Source organism: Alternaria dauci, chromosome 3 (genome assembly GCF_042100115.1).
Source record: "Alternaria dauci strain A2016 chromosome 3, whole genome shotgun sequence".
NCBI classification, from domain to species: domain Eukaryota; kingdom Fungi; phylum Ascomycota; class Dothideomycetes; order Pleosporales; family Pleosporaceae; genus Alternaria; species Alternaria dauci.
In genome coordinates this window covers 1151172-1170734 of record NC_091274.1, presented here as the reverse complement: position 1 = coordinate 1170734, position 19563 = coordinate 1151172, and the positions used below count along the sequence as shown (strand labels likewise).

The following is a 19563-nucleotide window of genomic DNA, read 5'->3' as shown; positions in this document are numbered from 1 at the left end:
CTACACGCCGCGACCGCGCACCCCACCCCACGACGCTCTCTAATCCTCCTCCTCCCGCCCCCCTCTCACGCCCATCTTTTTTTTGGATATCCCATGCCCACGACATAACATGGCGCCCGCTCCCTCGTCCACGGCCGACCAGTCGTCCACGCCGCTCGCCGACTATTTCTTCATATCCGGCATCGAGTCGTCGCAGGTCTACGACGAGCGCACCCACAACAATGGCATAGTCACCTCCCCGCTCGCCCAACCCCCCGTCGACGAGACCATTGAGGAAGACCGCGCCCTCGAGACAGATTCGATCCGCCCGACTTCCCAGGACGGCCTGTCCAATGCCGACACCACTCGACGGAGGTCCGCGAACCGATTCAGCGAAAACCGCCAGTCCAATGGCACAATCGTCGGCCTTGGCCCCGATCCCAAACAGACTGCAAGCAATCGCAGCAGTGCTACCATCAAGGGCGTGCAGCTTGGCGGCTCCGGCCTCAGCGACCAGGAATTCGACATTGCACTGCGCAAGTTCGCTTCCGAGCGGGATACCTTCCTCGAGGAAATTCAGTTCACTGCCGGTGTTGCGCAACAGGCCCGCTCCACCCCCACAAGGCCGCGTCCCAGACCGCAGCGCGTGTCACAAGCCAACAATGACGACGGCGTTGGCAATCTCAGGTCTGGCGTTGGAAGCATCCGTCGCCGCATCTCCACCATGCAGAGCAGCCTGAAGCGACAATCGTCAACAGCGAGACAGTGTAAGTCGCCCTCTACAATTACGCCCAACCAGCATCTTTGCAGGCCTGGCCCTTGGTCCGGACATGGGTTGTTTGCTTTTTCGTCAAGCCTCCGCTAACGTGCATACAGCCTCAATTCGGACGTCGAAGCGCATGTCCGGCTACAACTCTGTCATACCAGCACCACAGCCCTTCCAACCCGACCCAGACATGCACCCTCTTCTGCGCCGCTACGAGCCTGTGCTGCTAGATCGTTATCCGCCACGGAACATGGTCGAGGAACTCAAGAGGCGGAACCCATTCCCTGACTACGTGCCCATGTTTGCATTTCCCAACGATGTTAGTGTCGTCTCATCTGACGAGCGACCAAAGAGCCAATGGCACGGATTTGCCATGACCAACGGAGACGGCTCCAAGCTCTATGGCATCTGCATCATCGTCTGGCTGCCACTGAACGCCACGGCTGCAGAGGGTCTCGAGCGCCAATGTGAAGAATGGCGAAACTTGCACATGAACCCAGAAGAGCGCGAATTGGCAAGCAGCTTGGGCGAACGTCTGGCATTGGAACGTGCAAAACTATCCCAACTCCTGACCAAGCTTCCATCTGTGGCTCCTGACTCTGACGAGCGTGAAGATCTGGATGACCAGATTGGCGCTGTAGAAGAAAAAATCCAGTTGATGACCGATCTACTTCGCCCAGTGAGGCACGGCGCAGCATCCAAGATTGAGGGTCTTACCGACGGAGACACCGGACTCTGGATCCCCCGTGCTTATGGTGTCATGGGTCGGGATGCAAGTCTAACGCCCTTCTGGAAGGAGTGGCTAAAGGCCGTCGTTGTGCCAATGACTACTGGTGCCATTCTCAGAGTCCCCGCCAGCTCGCCGCGAGTAGGCATGTGGCAGCCGCTTGAGCGATATGTCGTCAATCTGTGTGCAGAGGCTCTTAGTCCGATCACCTCCATTACGCAAGTCGAACTGGCAGTTCGTGAGCTTCGCATGTACGCTCGAAAGGAGGCAGTCAACGAGCTCCCTGGCTCCCGAAACATTGACATTTATGCTCTCTTCCGATGCATGTCCATACCCAACATTATTACCTTGTTTGAGTATGTGCTTTCGGAAGCAAGAATCATTCTCCTTTCCTCTCACACGGCCATGTTACATCTGGCTAGTATGGCGATAACCAACCTACTGTACCCTTTCCAATGGGCTGGTGTCTTCATTCCCGTTCTGCCTGCCCGTCTGGTACAGACTATAGAGGCGCCATGCCCTTACATTGTGGGAATCGAGCGACGTTATGAGCCCGCCGATTACCCTGACGACGACTATGTTCTTGTCGATCTGGATGCCGATTCAATAGTCTCCAACGGCCCACCACCACCATCGCTGCCACGCCAACAGCGACGGAAGCTCATGTCTCTACTTCAGCAATCCGCGCCACATCATATACGATACGGCGTGCCTACTGGACCGCCGGCTTATGCTGTAGAAGCTTTCCCGTACGATACGTTCGCCTCTGAGAATCCTGGTGTCTTCTCATACAGAGCACACCCTTCGACCATTCAGAACTACGTCGGCCTAAATTCCACGTCTTTTGGAACTGTGGTCGGATCGCCTAGTTCCAGACCTTTGATTTACAACGCATTCCTGCAGTCAAGTGCATCGAGCCGCGGCAATGACCGTCCATCCACAGCTACCACCATAAAGACGTACCAATCGCCGCCTTCGCCGAAGGTCTCGCCGGTCTCGACGGTTTTCCCACCCATGCCCAGTACCCCCATATCGCGGAGCGACTCTGGTTATGCTCTCCAAGCTAATCTGCGCGAGAAGCGATCCGCCCATTTTGAGACTTCAAGTCGGCGAAGTTCCTCGGTAAGTTTAGCTTTACACCCTTCATTGTGGTAGTCTATGGACTAACGTGGCTAGTTTGGTTTCGAACGTGTACCCCAAATCCGGCGCCCCTCTCAGCCGTTCCTTGGCCATGCGCCGAGCGCATCGACATCGTCTTTGAGTCATGAATACAAGGCGGGGTCTTCGTATGCGCCTTCCGTGTATGCTCAGTCAACATTGGCCGCTTCGACGATTATGCCTGGTATGGCTATGCAACAAGTACGGAACACTGCAACAATGCAATGGCAAGAGGGCCATTGTCTGCAGTGGAGGCCACACGAGGACAAAGCTGTTTGCTCGATATGCGAAGAAAAATCTGATGATGGCCTCTATCGTTGTACTGGTAAGTTTCGGATTCGCTTAGTGCGACTTGCTTTACTAACGTCATGAAGGTTGTAGCACATACGCACATGGCAGATGCGTGGATATGATCTGCATCGTCTGCCCGACGGCCTTCAGACCTGACCAAGTGCGTGCGTCTTTCGTGCGCTGCTTCGCTAGCTTGTTCTACACCTACCGGCGTTATCTGCTACCAGCTACTGGCGAACGGAAGAAGTCTGGTATGACATATCAATTCAAGATGGACGAATTCGTGAAGAGTTTGCCGGCGGAAAACGTACAGTATATCACAACGCTACAGCAAACGCAAGGTACGTGTTGTCGCCTCATTCTCACTTTAGTACATGCTAACATGCATTAGCTTTCAACGAGTTCATCCACGAACGCGAGAGCAAATCTGCAGACGACCCCACCATCAAACTATTTGATGAAGTCATCTTAGCAAAGCGGAACCGCGGAAAGTCATCATTCTTCTACAAATCGAAGGTGGACTTTTTGTCCGACACAACGGATCACCTATGGCGCACCGCGTCCGCAACTCCGCCAAATTCGCGTTTCCCAGGCGATTATCGTTCTGTGATCAGCCGAAGTACGTTGCACGTATCCCTTAGGCTGACAATGCTAACAAGATCACAGTCCCCGCGAAACTCGATCCTACGCTTATGAAAGAGCCTCGTGTCATTCAAGGTGTGCCACGCTTCCCTCAAGGCAAGGCCCGCCGTAAGCCCATCCCGTCCATGCTTGGACCAAACGGCGAAAGCCCACCACAAATCCATACCTCATGATCTCGACACCAAACCCTTACGCTCTCTATAACGACGAACCCGACCTCCATGCCTCTCTCTCTCTCGTCGCAGACTCTCATCTTTCTGTCTCATTACTGTATCGCATTCATCATACCTAGCGACGGAGTTCTTGGCGCATCATGGCATTGCGAGTGGACCATGACAGTCCGCGGGCCGGTGCTTGTTTCTCAGATTGGATATCTGATGGAAGAATTAAACGCCATCTCTGAAACCATCTTGCATTACATGGGGTGGTTTGGAAGTGCTTTTGCGCAGACCCAGTTTAGATTTCGACTCCACGGTGCCAGTTGTTTCTCGCCTGCATCCTGGGCGATGCAAAAGAAGTATTTGGTCGGTCCGCGGGTATATCTTTGTAATGCGTTTTCTGCACTCACTCGTCCCAGATTAATATCTTCGTGTAGCATAGGCTAGGCAGTGGCGAGCTTCTTTTGTATATTATCGTGCCAAGCATCAGATGAGCGAATTGATGTACGGAACAGAGCCTGACTATTCGCATCGATTGCCTTGTGAAAATGTTGATTTCAAGTCACCCCTTTGAGCAGTCCCATACAACCCACACGGCGCCAAGCAACGCGCACCACGTTTGAAGCACTTACGGAAACTGCAGGAACCCGTCCAATCATGCACGTGTTTCTAAGCTTGTTGTTCCTGACTAGCCATATTCGCGTGACCCCACTAACTAAGCGTCACATTGGCTTGGCGAGCGTCCGTGTGAGCCGAGCCCCCTTGAGGATCAGGTCGAGACTCAGGCATCTCTTCCACTCTCTCCTCTCTTTCTCTCCACCAACCGTCCTCGTTGTCCATTCGCTCTTTTGAAATTCATCTCCTACAGTCACTCTTTAGACTACACTATCGTTAATACCGATCCACCGTCTCTACAACGCCTCGAATCAACATCAACCCTTCATACCCACCAGAACCCCTACTTCAACCGCTAATATGCTCGGACGTACCGTCTTCGCCGCGACTTTCTTTGCGCTCGCTCAATTCGCCATGGCCAGCCCCCCTAGCTGTCTCCTTGGCGCTGTCAACCAATATGAAGACCCGTCTGACATTAAGGCCGTCTGCAAGTCCAGGAACCTGAGCGAGAAGGTAGCGGAAATCTGCGGTGACGATGCTAAGGACGCTATGGCTGCGATCGCGGAAATTTGCAACGATGCGGACGTCGACATTGGTAAGTGTTCCCTGTTGCGGTAAACACCAGCTTCAATGATTCGGGCCGAGGATTTGGACTCGCTGGACAAATGCAGGCTAACAGAATGTGTAATAGCAACTGCCATCTCTGCCTCTGGCTCAAAGACCGCTACCGGTTCCTCCCACAAGCCCACCGGCACCTCAGGCTCTACACTCGTCGCTCTCTATCCTACCGGCTCGAGCGGACACGGAAACGGAAACAGCACTGTTCCTGTTGCCACTGGCGGACCCAAGCCCATGGCTGGCAGTGCGACTGGCTCTGCTGGCCTACCAGAGGCCACTGGTGCCGCTGGCAAAGTCGAGTTTGGTCTTGCCGCTGTTGTTGCCGGACTGATGGTCGCTGTTTTGTAAATCGGAAAGTGATGGCCAATTACACCAAAAGATGGATGGGCAATAGTGGGGAAGTGCGGCACAGACAAGATGCACGTGGTTGTAGATTGCATTTGGGTATTTGTAGGCGTAATTGCATAGACTTGAAGAGCATTATACCGTTTCCTTGCGTTCGAAGTCGATCACCGGTGCTCTGCTCCTGTTTCAGAGCTTGCCCTCGACGCTAGATGGATCGGCTAACTTTTCTGTTTCCGATCTTTTTCGTATATCAGCACGAAGGGACCAGCTCATGTTCGGGGCTTCCGCCAATTTGGCGACAGAGTTACATTAAAGCCATGCATCGCCAGATTCCCTTACAATTATCCTTTGAAAGCGCCGAATCTAGCAACGACTCTAGACCACTGTGATCAATTACGCGATACCTACCTCTAGGCGGCATCCGTGTAAAGGACCGGTTTCTGAGTACTTGGAAAATCCAGTCCCAAGGCAATTTCCGCAACTGTCCGTAGTGGTACACGTTACCTCACCCTGCCATATGTGTTGGATCGCAGGCAGTAGCTTAGCATCAGCAATGCATTTCTATCGGGTTCTGGAACCAGCCTAAAGAGACAAATGCGTTGTGCAATAGTACGTGGTTGGATGACAGGTTCGCGTAGCTACCGCAAACGTATTCGCTCTATCGTGCCGCTTACCCCTGCACCCCCACCTTTTTGTACAGTCATTCTTTGCACCACAGTACCCGCGCCTTTGAGAGAGACGATGCAGTTACTCCATGCCCCCAATTTCGTAAACTGTCGTTTTCACAGTCGACATATATTTTGATTTTTGCGGCTTAGTCATACAACACATCCAGGCAAGGTTCGTATTCCCAGTCATCCCAACTGGTTTGCAACATGTGTACTAACTGGATTTCAAGATGGCCGAGCGGTCTAAGGCGCTAGCTTCAGGTGCTAGTAGAGAAATCTGCGTGGGTTCGAGTACGTTCAACTGCACAGTACTCTGTTGTGACAACTACTAACACACAGTAGATCCCACTCTTGTCACTATCCTTGATTTTTTTGCGTCTTGACGATGATTTGTACACCAGAGTGGAGTTGGCCTCTTTGCTTTGGTGTTTTTGCTTCTCTGTTTTGATACCTATACGTTATCTTAATATTCATTTTGCGGTTATTACTACGTCTGTCACAGGTTAGGAATCTGTAGTCAACAACTATATAGTAATGCGATTTGAAAATGTAGTTACTATCGCGTGCGTCTATTAGTAGACAAGAGTCTATCGTTGTCTGCGTGTATTGTCTTTGACTTATTACGGATATACAACGCTTGTGGTCGCGACTAGTTGTAAATCTCTCTTAGCAAAGCGATTCTTAGTTCTCTATTTCCTAAGGCTAGAGAGATGAGAATAGAAACACAAAGCAAGGGAGCGAAACATCTGCGTCTCTACCCAACACTCGGTTAATTCAAAATCAACACCAACTTTAGCTTTGCACGAAAAAAACCTAGCTGAGTGCTGTATGTGGTCGCCGCAGTAGACGTTCCGAAGAAGTACAAGTGTTGCTCGTCTGTGCAACCAAGCATAATGTCCCCAGCTCTTGTTCACGAGTTGCAACTGCGGTCAGATGTGAAAAATTATCCTTAGAGCCTTTAGTAACGCATAAGAGTTACTTGAGAGATTACCACGTGATTTTCGGACTAGTTGTGGGATGGTACTACGAGAGAAGTGGAAGTTATTTTTGGAAGCTGCCTTCGGAAGTATCAGCCACTCACAAAGTGACTGTAGTTGCACAAGTGGGTCTATCCCGCTATATGCTAACTATGCCTTCGAGCATCTCGTCTTTACTGGCCATCAACTCTGGGACCTATGGAGTTTCTTCTTTCGGTGGTCGCGATTTGTGCTAGCTGGTATCTCTTACCACACCTTCTTCATGTTTGTGGTTCCTTTATCGTTTCGCAAGAAGTGATGATCCACTATCCATGGCAGGAACTGATGGATGGTGTTAGTCAAGTTCTATCCTCTCTGCTGTCTTGTTGCTAGTTTTCTGTGACGAAACAATCAGTCCAATCGCTTCAATACCAGCTCCACCATTACAAATATCTTCTCAGCGTCCCAATCCCCTCGCTGGTCAAGCTCTGCAACGTCACCCTCTTGCTGTAATATGCTCAACTATTGGGGTATTCGCGGTCGACGCAGTGGGGCGTATCCTACGCCAACCAACCGTCACCACTGGTGTTGTTCTTTGAGATAGCCAATGGCTTCTGCCTACCGTCGACAAAGTCTGCCGATACGCTCGACTAGCACAGTTGTGTGCGCTGTCGCCATGTATCTAACGGTACCGCGACCTCACATGGCTCTCCGGTCGAAGATGTGCTCCGAGGGAGTTGTAATGTGGGTGGTAAGTACCACATAATCGTCTCCAATAGAAACACATACCATTTGTTGCGGCAGAACTCCTTGGACTCTGGTCGACGAGGATTCATCCTTTAAAATGTCTGCCTCTCATCTTCCTCTCTTTGCATCTTCCCCATCACCAAATGTACAGTCTTCTGAGATCTGCCTTCCAGGACCCATCATTCTACCATCGCTTCACAGCTTTGGTATATCCTATCAAAGCCCATCAACACAATCTATACCACCGTCATCATGGTATACTCTTCAAGAGTGATGGCAGAATGGAGACAGCCGCCAAAGGTCTCTCCTGACACTTCTCCATCTCCTTCTCCTCCCACTGCCCGACCTACGACGCCAACATCACCACCATCGACTTGGCGAAGACGAACCTCCTCTTCATCATCCTCTTCCTCTTCACCAGACCGGCGTAATGAGCCACCACCTCGACACAAGGTAGGACTACCGCCGTTTGACAAATTAGAGGATGGAGACATCCTATATCTGCCGCCCACGCCAATCCCATCATCCTCCATCATCAGAAAACACCCGAACCAGAGCAAGTTCGAAGACCATCCTCTTGTTGTTCTTGGGAAGAGAAGATATCGCAGCAAACGCATCGTCACTTTCCGGCAGTTCACCAGCTTCGGGGGCGAATCAGTCGAAGCAAAGAAACCTGAGCATCAGCGACGTTTCTTCATGCTGTGCGAGAACGACAAAAGTATGATAACAGCATCGACCAACCCAATAGCCAGAATGGCCTTGGGTCTCCCGCTCAAAAAGCGGTGCTATATCAATCTTTCACCCAACTCTCTGTTCGAGATAGAGTATGAGTACCTTGACTCTTTCAGCAACCAGAGACGGAAACTCGACGCTGAGTCAGTCGCATTCATCAAGAGCGTACCGAGCTACGCCTGAACGCCTCTTCTCGACAATGCTGAACGCCACCGCTGGCTCATGCCTGAAGGTCCCCGGCTCCTCCATCTCTTGAAAGCGCTGACCGCCATGTATGGTTGGCAGCTGAAGGTTCACGACACCCACCCAAGCTTGTCTAGGTCCGAACCGAACCCGAAAAGGTAGAGTGTGGACTCTCATTAAGCCCTGGCTACAGGCACTGCCACGAGGATTGTTCTTAGAATGCGAAGGCGTTGTCGTCTTCACGATGCGCTTTCAGAAGTCGCCCTTGGCTAGAGGAAGCAGCGAGAGTGAGTATGCAACCTCTACGCTGAATCAGAATTCAAATATCAACGCAACATAGGCCGGTCGCCGAATCGACGAAGCGCGTTGAACGCAGCTCAGGGATTTAGATATTGAATGAGTAGAGTTGCCTTTGGGTCTTCTGGTAGAGGCCTATTGTATAGCGATGATCTTTGGGTTGCGCTTTAGGGAACGGTGGATTACATAGCTTTATTGTTGTTTCGCTGGGTTCGTCTAGGTTATTATGATACTGTGGTTCTCAGCATAGTACTGTATTTCTTGTGCAATTAATCAGTTGAAATACTTGTGTGCGAGAGTGTATGAAGCCTCTGCTGCTGCTGGTAACTTCTCTCTCATGCACGAACTTGCCCAATATGAAGCCCACCACGGATTCCAATATCAAGTATGTCAGACGTGTCGAACGTTCATGAAGGTGCCCGAGTCGTTAGGGTTTTGAAGCTCATAATATCTTTGTCGGTTTCTGTAATACGTATAAATAAGAAAATGGTGTTCATGCATGGTTTGTTCGTAAATGTGGGTGTTGGAATATCGATACTAACGCGATACACGAGATGATTGAAGCGATCAAAATTACGTCATCCTGCACCAACCACAGTCGCACGGGGAAAGCATGTCGCTAGCCATACCACTGGAGAAACCGCTGGCCGTGAAGTCGTAATTGTAAAACCTCACGCGTAGCTTATCGTATTAACTCGTAGACTCGACTCACGCGTCCAATGAGTCAATCAAAAGAGCAATCATACGAACTATTCATTCTTCAATCGACTTCTGAACGTAGTCGAATCCCCTATGACCGACCGGATGACGCACACTCTCAAGAGATCTACCCAGCTGAAAGTCTCGTGTACAAGGATATTGGGTAAAGTTCCAGCATATGTCTGATATTATACAAGACTTGTAGTACGAAGCCACATTGTCTGGAGCGGAAGAGCCGAAACAGAGCCTATATTGAAGTAGCTCAGTCCTCAGCATATGAACGGGCAGAAGTTGAACACCTAGGCATGGTCGCCAACAAGCGCAAAGAGCGCTCAACAAAGTCGCTACGCCATACCAATCTTCCCTAAGCACCGAATTTGAGAAAGAAATTACTACCTGCAACGTGTACAACGTAGCCAAGTTCGAAAGTGAAATTCGAAATACCGTAGACTTCGCAGTAACTATGTACAAAACTTTGCCATTCTAGGCAGCGAATATCCTTGGTTAGACAGCATCGCTGTACCAAACGCAGAGGAATGCAGAGTCTCATGTAGTGAAACGACAGCTTGCACGCAACGGATACGTAGGTAAGCTCTCAGATGCCGCCACAAGCTTCACGAGCCATAAGCAAGAATCTAGAGTTAGAGAGGTTTGCAAATGAATCCTTCAAATATGCACAGTTAGTAAGTTCTAACACAACCCGGAAGAAATATGCTTTCCACTTCAGTATTCTAACTGCAGGGGTAACAACAGGGCTGTTTAAAATACCTAGCACTGTCAGTGTAGAGAGGCAGTTCATGTACTTATTTCTTCTAACTATATCTCCACCAGTGAGTCTCGGATATATAAGACATCTAGGTCTGCGCACAAGCTCGACTTTCGTAGGCAAAGGCTACCATAGGTTGAGAGTAGAGAGTGGCTGACCCTGTATGCAGAATAATACATGAAATATCTTAGCCAGCGTTTCTATATCGAATACAAGAACTTCAAGCACCATGGGGTCCGTGTTAGGGTTGAGATACATGATATATAGGGGTAGGAATGTATATCGGATTTAGAAGAGTGTCAGATCCGATATCTCTACTAAACACCTCTGTGAATCATGATCTCACTGCGATCGAGGCTGCAATTATGCTGTCGGACGACCCGCAATCGTCGATTCGAGGTACAACCGTCCTCGTCACAGAGAATCAGTATTCATGCTTCCGATTCTTGTACATCATATCCCTTGATGGGAATCCTCACCTCAACGCAACAGCGATGTATGCAACTAGAATGCCTCGCTACAGGTATTTGGGAAGTATCCAGAAACTGCATGACAATAAACTGAGGCCCAGCTGAGTGATGGTCGTATATATAATCTTTGTGGGATGTAGACCTTGGAGTTACTCAGGCGTCGCACTGTAGGTTATTTTAGGAAAAAAGATATATACCTAAGAATATAGTAGGTTTGTAGGATGTAAAAGCATGTCTGATAGGAGGAGAATAGCCTACGAAAGCAATATAAATCCCACAGTCATTGTCGGTAGAGCCTGTTCAGACATCATTAGATTGAAGGTCAGTCCCACTAACACCTCCTTTTGGGAATAGAGTCTTGCATCTCCATGTTGGCTACATCGTACTTCCACCTTCCCTATCCTGACGGTCATGTAATCGCCACGGATGCGAATACTTATCCCCAGACGCCACATACCTTAACGGACCCTTATCAACCTTGCGTTTATAACAGTCAACCCAATAATGGGACCATGTTGTATGTGTCTTTGTTGGAATGATACAATTTTCGCCAGAGCATTCGGCAATTTGTCTCTGACTCTGATAAGCATGTATCCCTTGTCCCACCTACATCGATACATGCTATGCCCCTCAATATATCGGCTGTCCCGATTTGCAACAGGAACTGTTGACAACTACCCACGACTTGCCCGAATCCGATCTGCAAAATGCTACTTGTGTCCAAAATCGCGTTCAGATCGTTGTCGTGATTGTGTCATCGTAACATGGTGAGTACCACAACCGTCTAGCTCGACAAGCTTCTCTTTCACGTTTCCTTGCGAATAGTCCGCATCTGCTTGGTGTCATCACGCCCGCAATGGACCAGCATGGTCCCCCAACAGTGTCGCGAAAACGTTTTATTTGCTTTACTGTACCTATGACTCTTCCTTCGCTTGTTGGTGATCTGATAGACGATTCACTCTCCTGTCTGTGCTGTGCTGCCGGGCTACCCTGGATCTCGGATTACCACTATGACGATGCCAAGGTGGCGGCGTATGACTACCAAACTGGTGTACGGATCTCCGGGGTCTCTAGTTCGTAGAATTGGGAACTATTTTGGTGCTCTACGTACTGTCCGTGCAAGACTGCCGTACGGGGCGTGCGTGGTATATACTAGTGAGGCTAATATTATCAGAAGTTGTCAGGATCCAAGGAGGTCGCGACGGAGGAATCCTGTCTACTTACACTGCAGCAAGAAAACAAAGAATAGCGGAGACCTGGAAATTGAGCTGCATAGCCTGTATTCAATGCGAGAGACTGTAGGCCGTGCGAAGACCGATAAACGGGCTCATTGTGCTCGACTAACAAATTGTTCGCTTGGAGAACGCCTTGGGAACGTGAGATATCCCACCTACAACTCTGCTGCGTTTGCAACTGGTGCTATGACGCTAGAGGTACTATTGTGGTGGTCTCGACACAATCTTCGAGCACCTTCATTGCTTACCGCCAACACCACACAACCCACTTTACCATCCTCTCACGGAAACACATAATTTGGTGGCGGAGTGGTTTCTTTCTCTGCTTCATCGCAATCGTTGCTCTCTGACTGATGCTTGTAAAGGCTGTCTAGTACCGATTTAACGTCGGACAAGGGCAGCCGCCGTAGAAGCTCCCTTTGGCGCATCGCCTACTACCTATACACTAAGAGAGGAAAGTTTAGCAGAAAGCGACAACCCACTAGTCTTTACTCATCGCGCAATAGCACGCGTATTGCGACCCGAAGCCTTGGAGCTCGACCCGGATCCTGGAATGGAACCTGGATCGCCGCGCGCATCACCCGAGGTGCAGAAACGGCATTGAACATCAACGCTCAAGACCCTTCTCTTATTACGCACAACCTTCCTCGGGACAAAGGCCACCAGAGACGGCATCGTGGAGATTCAGGGCCAAGTGCGTCGTGGGTCTTTCGGCGACAGACAGCCGACCATTTTCCACGTAAAGTGGCTGACTCGAGTCAGGGAGCAAACAATCTCGCTTTTTGCAGTTTTATGCTCGACGTTCGCTAATGTTGAGGAACGCCACTCTCTGCATGGCTGCAAAACCTGAAGTGGAATTTCCGATGTAAAAAGCCACCAGGGTCGAGATCGTGTACCGTCTCTCGCCGCGGAGCTTCATCCTGCTGCAATTAACGACAACCTTCTTTCAAAAACACACTAACCGGCGCTATCAAGCCTCCGAGTCCCGCCTCGTTCATGGACCCGAGGTCTGGTTCCATCTCCACAAACTACAGAAGATCCAGAGCAGCTCGTGACCTGTCACGATCGAGGATGCCATGCGCGACCGCCTTGCATCTTATCGTCCACCGACGCTCGCCGTCTCACCGACATTTCTACACCGGGCAGAACGTGCTTCCAGCGCCCCACCTCGGAAACCATACGCGTCGAAGAAAAATCTCAAGTTCAATAACCAGAGGCAATATGTGTGGAGATAAGGGAGATAAGGTGTGAAGAGGGAGTGAGGGGATGCGCTCAATATCGGCATGGCACATGGCAGTGTAGCCCCTGTTGAAACAGGCTGCAAATGAGAAGCGTGTCAGAGAAAGCGTTTCCAAAGCCACGCTGACGGTCCTCGGTCGAATCTCATCAATTCTCGGGTAATGTTTACCTGCTGCACTGTGATGCTCGCGTGATTGTAGTAGCGCTGAGAGGCCACATTGATAGGACTGTCGCATCGTTATGGTCGAGGCTTGTCCGAGCGGTTAATGGATGGGCAAAATGCCTCGGTGTTACACAATGCTGCATCGTTCACGCCAGCGGCCGCTAGGCAAAAGGAATCGGTTGCCACGTGTTGATACCCCTGGCAGCACGGCATTATCTTGACGAAAACCTGCATGAGTCGTTGTGCTCTGAAGCTGCCGTAAGCGCCGACGATCTTAGCCTCGTAAGGTAGCCATGGGATTCCTGCGAAGATAACCTAAAGATATTTCCCTCGCGGCTAGAGCGGACAAGCTTTGATAATTCGAAAACCTTTGGAGAGGAAAAAAATTGACCCCAGATCAGCAGTATGGGCTGATGATTGCAAGGATGACGGCATTTGCATGCGGCAGCTAGGGATCTTTGGTGGTAGAGTATACTGCACCGGCATTGCTTCAAAACCCATACGGGTTCCGGGAGGCTGAAAGGATAATGGGCTAACATGATGATCCGAAGCCTCCGGGAGCTGCTCAATACTACTTGTACATATCATCATCATTTTTGGCTGAGCTTGGCGAGAACCAAGGTATGCTCGTCCGCTAGCCGCATCTGCTCTCGCCACAAAGCGTGGTTGAGCGGGAAGAAGCCGCCGGCCACCCCAAGAGCGTCGGGAAAACGCAACAATGCGAGCGCGCGGTGGATGCATTCTCGTCCCTGTGTCATCATGGCATGGCTAGTTCCGCGCCGACCGCCACTCTGAAACGCACGAGTGGATGCTTTTTTTCTTCTCTTCTCTCCCTTGACCTGTTGCACGTGCTGCATCGTGGCCTGCAGCTGGGGCATGTCCAAGGGCGGGACTATTCCGGAGAGGATAATGTGGCGGACCGCATGCTGAGCGTATTGCTGCTTGGGGCTTGAGACATGGGCTATGCTCTGCTCATTGTGCAATCAACGTGGAGAGATCTGCAGCAGCTCACCCGTAAAGACGCCACGAATCGTAGGAGTCGAGTCCGAACGAAGCCGAAAGTGATGACGATGGGCGGATTGGGCAGTCACAGGAGGCTTTGAGGCTTGAAGGGTCCAGCATGGCGGAACTGGCAGCAATGCGGGCCACAGCCAAGGAGAGCGATGTCTCGCATGGAAGAGCAGCGATTCGTCGTGGTTGTGGGGTCGCACACGTGGAAAGTGTGGCACATGTACCATTCTCCAGGCCGAGAAAGACGACAATCTCCACCGACATGGCTAGAGGTGTTGTAGCAGTCAGGCATCGATCGACTGTAGACGAGATGCAGATCTGCCGCGTCTGTACAGACACGATGACGTGTGGACATGATGGGTGCAATGCAGAGTTGTGAGATTTGGCAACGACGCTGTCAGCGATGTGAGTGGTGTGTGGGACAGAAGCTGCACGTAGTTGCATGTGGGAGAAATGCAGCCATGCTGACGACGGCGGGCCATGGTGGCAGGCCAGGGTGCAACGTGCATTCCACGTTTTTGGTGGGCTCAGCAACAGCAAAGTAAGTTCGGGGCTTCTGGATGACGGCGACTCGTGTACGACGGACAGTTGACCATGGCACACAGTACGACGAGTTTGCGGGCCAAGAGTGGCGGGTATTGGGTGGCGAGCAGAAAAAGGTTACGCGAAAACGGGACCTGCCAGAAGTTGGACAAACGGCGGTGCAGATGCGAAACGCGGGAGTTTGTGGTGTGTAAGAAAGCGCCGTGTTTGCGCAACGACGCTTTGCTGCCTTGGGCGGGGGCTAGGACGTGTTTGCGGAATAGAGACAGCTGGCTGCGTCGCCCTCTCCCTTCTCAACAGAGCACAGAGGCAGCACGACATGGGGCACATGACTGGCTGCAGCGTTCTTGGGTGTCGCAGTCAGGCAGTTTGGGGGGCCAGCCTTGTCGGGCGTTGGTGTGCGGTGCGACGTAGTCATCGGCAGCGTCTCACCGCCGACAGGGGGCGGCAGAGGGCAGGGATGCCTCGTGGAAGCCCATGGCCAAGTGCCTTTATTCCCATACGCTGATGGCCGTGCATGCCGCCATGTGTCTCGTATGCGACTAGGAGGCCGCTGCGGTTAGTGCCTTTGTCATGGCCCAGCTCCAGGGCTAATTCGGCGCCATGCTGGGCCATGTTCGCCGTCTTGGGAGGGCGGTGTGAGGGCTGTGGGAGCGGCAGAAGACTCAGTCGTCACGGGCCACCAGCCCGTAGAGGCCAATCCCAGCTAGGGTACCCACACATTGCCCTTCACTGAGGTCCGCGATTTGATTCTCCGCGACCATCTTTCTGCTCGGCATGCCCTTCCAGACGACCTCTCTTCTCCCCTTGACTGTGTCCGTCTCCTCTGTGCCTAACCGCCTGAGCCCTCCTCCCTCGAGCGAGCCCCTCTACCCCCATCCCCATCCCCATCCCGGACCCGGCCACCACAACCTCAACCACAACCTCAACCACAACCACCACCCCGACAGCGACAGCGACAGCGACCGCCTCCCCAGTGCACCTGCCTCGGCCGGCTCAGACACACCGGCCTCGACGTCCTCACCAAGCGCCGCCCCGGCCCCAACCACAGACAATCCGCCCCCGCCGCCCTCCTCCCGCGCTTCCATCAACCACGCGAGGCGCTACACCCTCTCCCGCTTTCCTCTGCTGCGTAAAGGAAGCCGCGAACTCACCAGGACGCCCTCGACCACCGCAAAGAGCCCCGCCGAGTCGCCCTTCTACGCTACAGGCGCACCACGCTCCTCGCAGTCGCTCGTCCGTGGCCCTGATCTCTCGCCCGCACGCGAATCCGCCGCCGCCGCCGCCTCCACCACCACCACCACCCCCACCCCCACCCCCCACGAAGACGGCGACGTCATAGTTGAAGAGGAGGAAGCCACACGACACCTGTCAGAGAGGCCCAGAGCAGGCAAGCCAGACAAAATGCATCAAACAAGTTCGCGCTTACTCCGCATGACCGACGATGAGCGGCCCTATACCAGGGTGAGTACAATCATTCCAGTCACTGCCAACGTGCCCGGGCCGTCAAAAGCGTAAAGAAGCCGTTTCCCTGAAGCTTGTGAAGCACCACCAGGCCATTGGCGACCATGACCACACATGTCCCATATTCCTGACATATCCACATCGCAAATGCCCAACCCAGGAAACGTGTCTGCTGTGTCGTCAAACTTCGACTGTGCGCAAAACACCAGCTAACACATGAACCAGGACTTCAAGGATCTCTTCTCAACACTCATGGTCTCACTTCCCCTTACAGCACATCGTGTTCGCTTCAGGATGATTGACTTCACCTTCACATCAGATGAAGCAATCACCAACCTTGGCTCCCTCAAATTCTCCCAGTCAAACCGCATGCCAGACCCCAAAGACTCATCACGTGTCGTCACCACGACCACTACAACCACCTTCTCAATGGCAAAGGAAATGGCGCGCTCCGTCTGCCAGAAGTTCCTCGAGGCCAAGTTTGTCGAGTCGGTAGAGGGCAAGACAGACTTCATGAACAAGAGCTCCGTCTGGCAACTTACGCCCAAGGGCATCCACATCCTGGAGCGATTCTGCACACGCAACGGCATCGCTTCAGCCCACGTCAAGGCAGTCATCGAGTCCAACAGGAATCCCCGACAACTCGTTGTTCTCGAGCGCAACACCGAAACCGACAAGCTCCATCATGACGAACAGACTGTTGAGATCCTCTTCCGCCGCTTCATTGGTACCACCGCAAATGAAACCCAGTCAGATTCCGATTCAATACACGAGTTCTCAAAGTGTGATGTTGGAGTTAAGCTTGTCAAGCATCGGCCTACGTCGCAACGCCAGTTTGAGTACACCTTCAATGGACGCAACGCCGCACAGTGGCTCATGGACTGCACAACCATGGTCGACCCCCGCGAATCCGTCGAGGTCGGCTCATTATTCTTGCAACTAAAGCTCATCGCTCCAGTTGATCCCCGCAATTCAGAACACCAGTTTCAGCCTTCTAAGCAGGTACACTACTACATTACCAACCACGGTGAACGCATTGCTGGCTGGCTTTTGGACGATGTCCCATCCGGCGGAGACATTGCTGTAAAGTCGAGGGATGGAGTTGCCCGCGACTCCAACAGCAACCGCACCAACGTCATCATCCGTAACCCTTCATGGCGCCTTTTGTATCGCGAATTCCTCAAGGAAACCATGTGCGAGGAGAATCTTTCCTTCTACCTCGAAGTCCAGCAGTTCAACAAGCAGTACCGCGACGCTATCAACGACAAGGGTGATAACAAAGTCGAGACCATCCGAGAGACTCTTGCTGCAGCTTATGATAATATTGGACACTCTAAATCTGCAATCCTTCTCTAACCAGTCTAGGCCTGTACAATGCTTTCCTGGCTCCTGGCTCGCCCAACGAGCTCAACATCGACCATGGTCTCCGTACACAACTCGCCACTCGTATGACACGTGCCGTCGGGGACGACGCAGCAATGTTGCAAAGCCTCAACGAAGTTGCCTCGCTCTTTGAGAAGGCACAGCAATCTATCTTCAAGCTGATGTCAAGTGTATGTTCATCTCCGTCTACTCATCGCTCCAACATCTTGCTCATCTTACATTAGGACTCTGTACCCAAATTCGTAAAGCACGCCAAATACGGTCCCCAACTACGCGGGCTTGATGCCGCCGCTGCATCCGCCTACGTCGCCTCACCAACTGCCACCCGATCGTAGAATGAATATCTGGCCACTCTCACGACTGATTCTGATCCTCTTCGCACCATGACACTACGACGATATGCGAGTGCCGAACCTTTTCAAGCTCGTGCCTCTTTCTTGGATAACTAGCATCACTCTCCTGATACCTCTTCTCCGCCGGCTCTCAACCTATTCTCCTACTCCATTGCATCGAGTCATAGACTGGGGCGTTTTATGGGTTCCCGGCCAAAAAAATTGCATCAGGTGGTCGTTCGCGGAATTACCCCTTTTTCTCCTTTCACTTTTGTCATATTTGTTTACCTTTATTGTCTTTTTCTGGTATTTCTTTTCTTCTGGTGGTCATGGCGGGATTCAACCTGCAAGCGTACGTCACTGAACGTTTGCAACAACCCAAGTTCGCAGGTGTTCTTTTCTTATTATTATTATTCTTTTCCTGCACGGAAACCAAAATCTGGGCCCGAAGACTATCGGACGTTGCCCAGAATGCTATTTTTGGGCAATTATGCAGGGCTGCACCGCAGCTTTTCTACTCTGTTCATCGTACTTTCCGACGAGCGAGCGTCGAAGTGAGGACCATTGGGGCAGTGAAGATGGGGTATCGCGACAGTCTCCTCATCGAGACTTTTGTCAGTTTGGGTCGAGGAGAGTTGATTCCAATGCTGGATATGGAAGAGCAGTCGACAAGACCAGACGAAGGCACTCGATAAGCATCGAACGGATGATGGAATGCAAATAGAGCACCACTGTATCCTAATAGGAGGTTTCCAATGATACCCTCATACTATAGAAGAACTCATAACGATACTACACACCCCTGCTTCTTGCTGGCAATGACTTGAACTCTGCTCACCAATTTGATATTGGCCGACCACAGCACGGCGAATTCTCCGAGGGGCACAACCGCACATCTGCCTTACCCCGAACATCCGCATCACATAAGCACATTTTACCCTCACTCCTGAAAACCTCCACAACCCCTTCACGAGTCTGGGCCTCGGGCCGCTGATTACATCTAGCCCTGGCCCCTCCTAATCCAACTCGTATGCCAAGTGCGTATGCCAAGTGCGTATGCTGCGCCCACGGAAGCACCACCGAACGTACCCTGTATTTCTTTTTATCTGTCAAAAGTCAGAACACGGCCTTTGACTGAATCGCGCAAATCATGTCGTTCAAAGCAAGCTGCGGATCCATACAGTCAATCCCGAAAGCTACGTCTGCAGGTTTTAACTCGTAGGTAGGTTGGTCGCATCGGTGGGGATGGTCGGAGATGTGATGGGTTGTTGGTGCATGCGTCGACCTCCTCCGCGGGTTGTGGTTGGTGCGGAGGAGGGCCGGGGAGAGCTGTTTGGTGGAGGGCGAGGCTGCGGATCGGAGATAGGCTGCCGACA

General features: G+C 51.7%; 3 protein-coding genes across 3 annotated transcripts; all 3 read left to right on the top strand.

The window, feature by feature from the left end:
* Positions 1-109: 109 nt before the first annotated feature.
* ACET3X_004036 (uncharacterized protein) lies at positions 110-3736 on the top strand (the record flags this gene model as incomplete). Its single annotated transcript, XM_069450197.1, has 6 exons — positions 110-746; positions 856-2594; positions 2649-2955; positions 3005-3262; positions 3313-3540; positions 3588-3736. 6 exons carry the CDS (start codon positions 110-112, stop codon positions 3734-3736), a joined length of 3318 nt encoding a protein of 1105 aa, XP_069308014.1.
* Positions 3737-4531: 795 nt separating this feature from the next.
* On the top strand, positions 4532-5434 carry ACET3X_004035 (uncharacterized protein). Its single transcript, XM_069450196.1, has 2 exons — positions 4532-4931; positions 5028-5434. Exons 1-2 carry the CDS (start codon positions 4697-4699, stop codon positions 5300-5302), a joined length of 510 nt encoding a protein of 169 aa, XP_069308013.1. The 5' UTR covers positions 4532-4696; the 3' UTR covers positions 5303-5434.
* Positions 5435-15785: 10351 nt separating this feature from the next.
* Positions 15786-18190, top strand: ACET3X_004034 (uncharacterized protein; the record flags this gene model as incomplete). The annotated part of the gene is made up of 4 exons (XM_069450195.1): positions 15786-16472; positions 16698-17742; positions 17838-18025; positions 18080-18190. 4 exons carry the CDS (start codon positions 15786-15788, stop codon positions 18188-18190), a joined length of 2031 nt encoding a protein of 676 aa, XP_069308012.1.
* Positions 18191-19563: the final 1373 nt, after the last annotated feature.

Bases quoted from the DNA above. Each gene is read 5' to 3' on its own strand.
- ACET3X_004035 (XM_069450196.1), top strand. From the start codon at position 4,697: ATGCTCGGACGTACCGTCTTCGCCGCGACTTTCTTTGCGCTCGCTCAA. The intron at 4,932-5,027 runs GTAAGTGTTCCC...AATGTGTAATAG, and splicing joins CGATGCGGACGTCGACATTG to CAACTGCCATCTCTGCCTCT.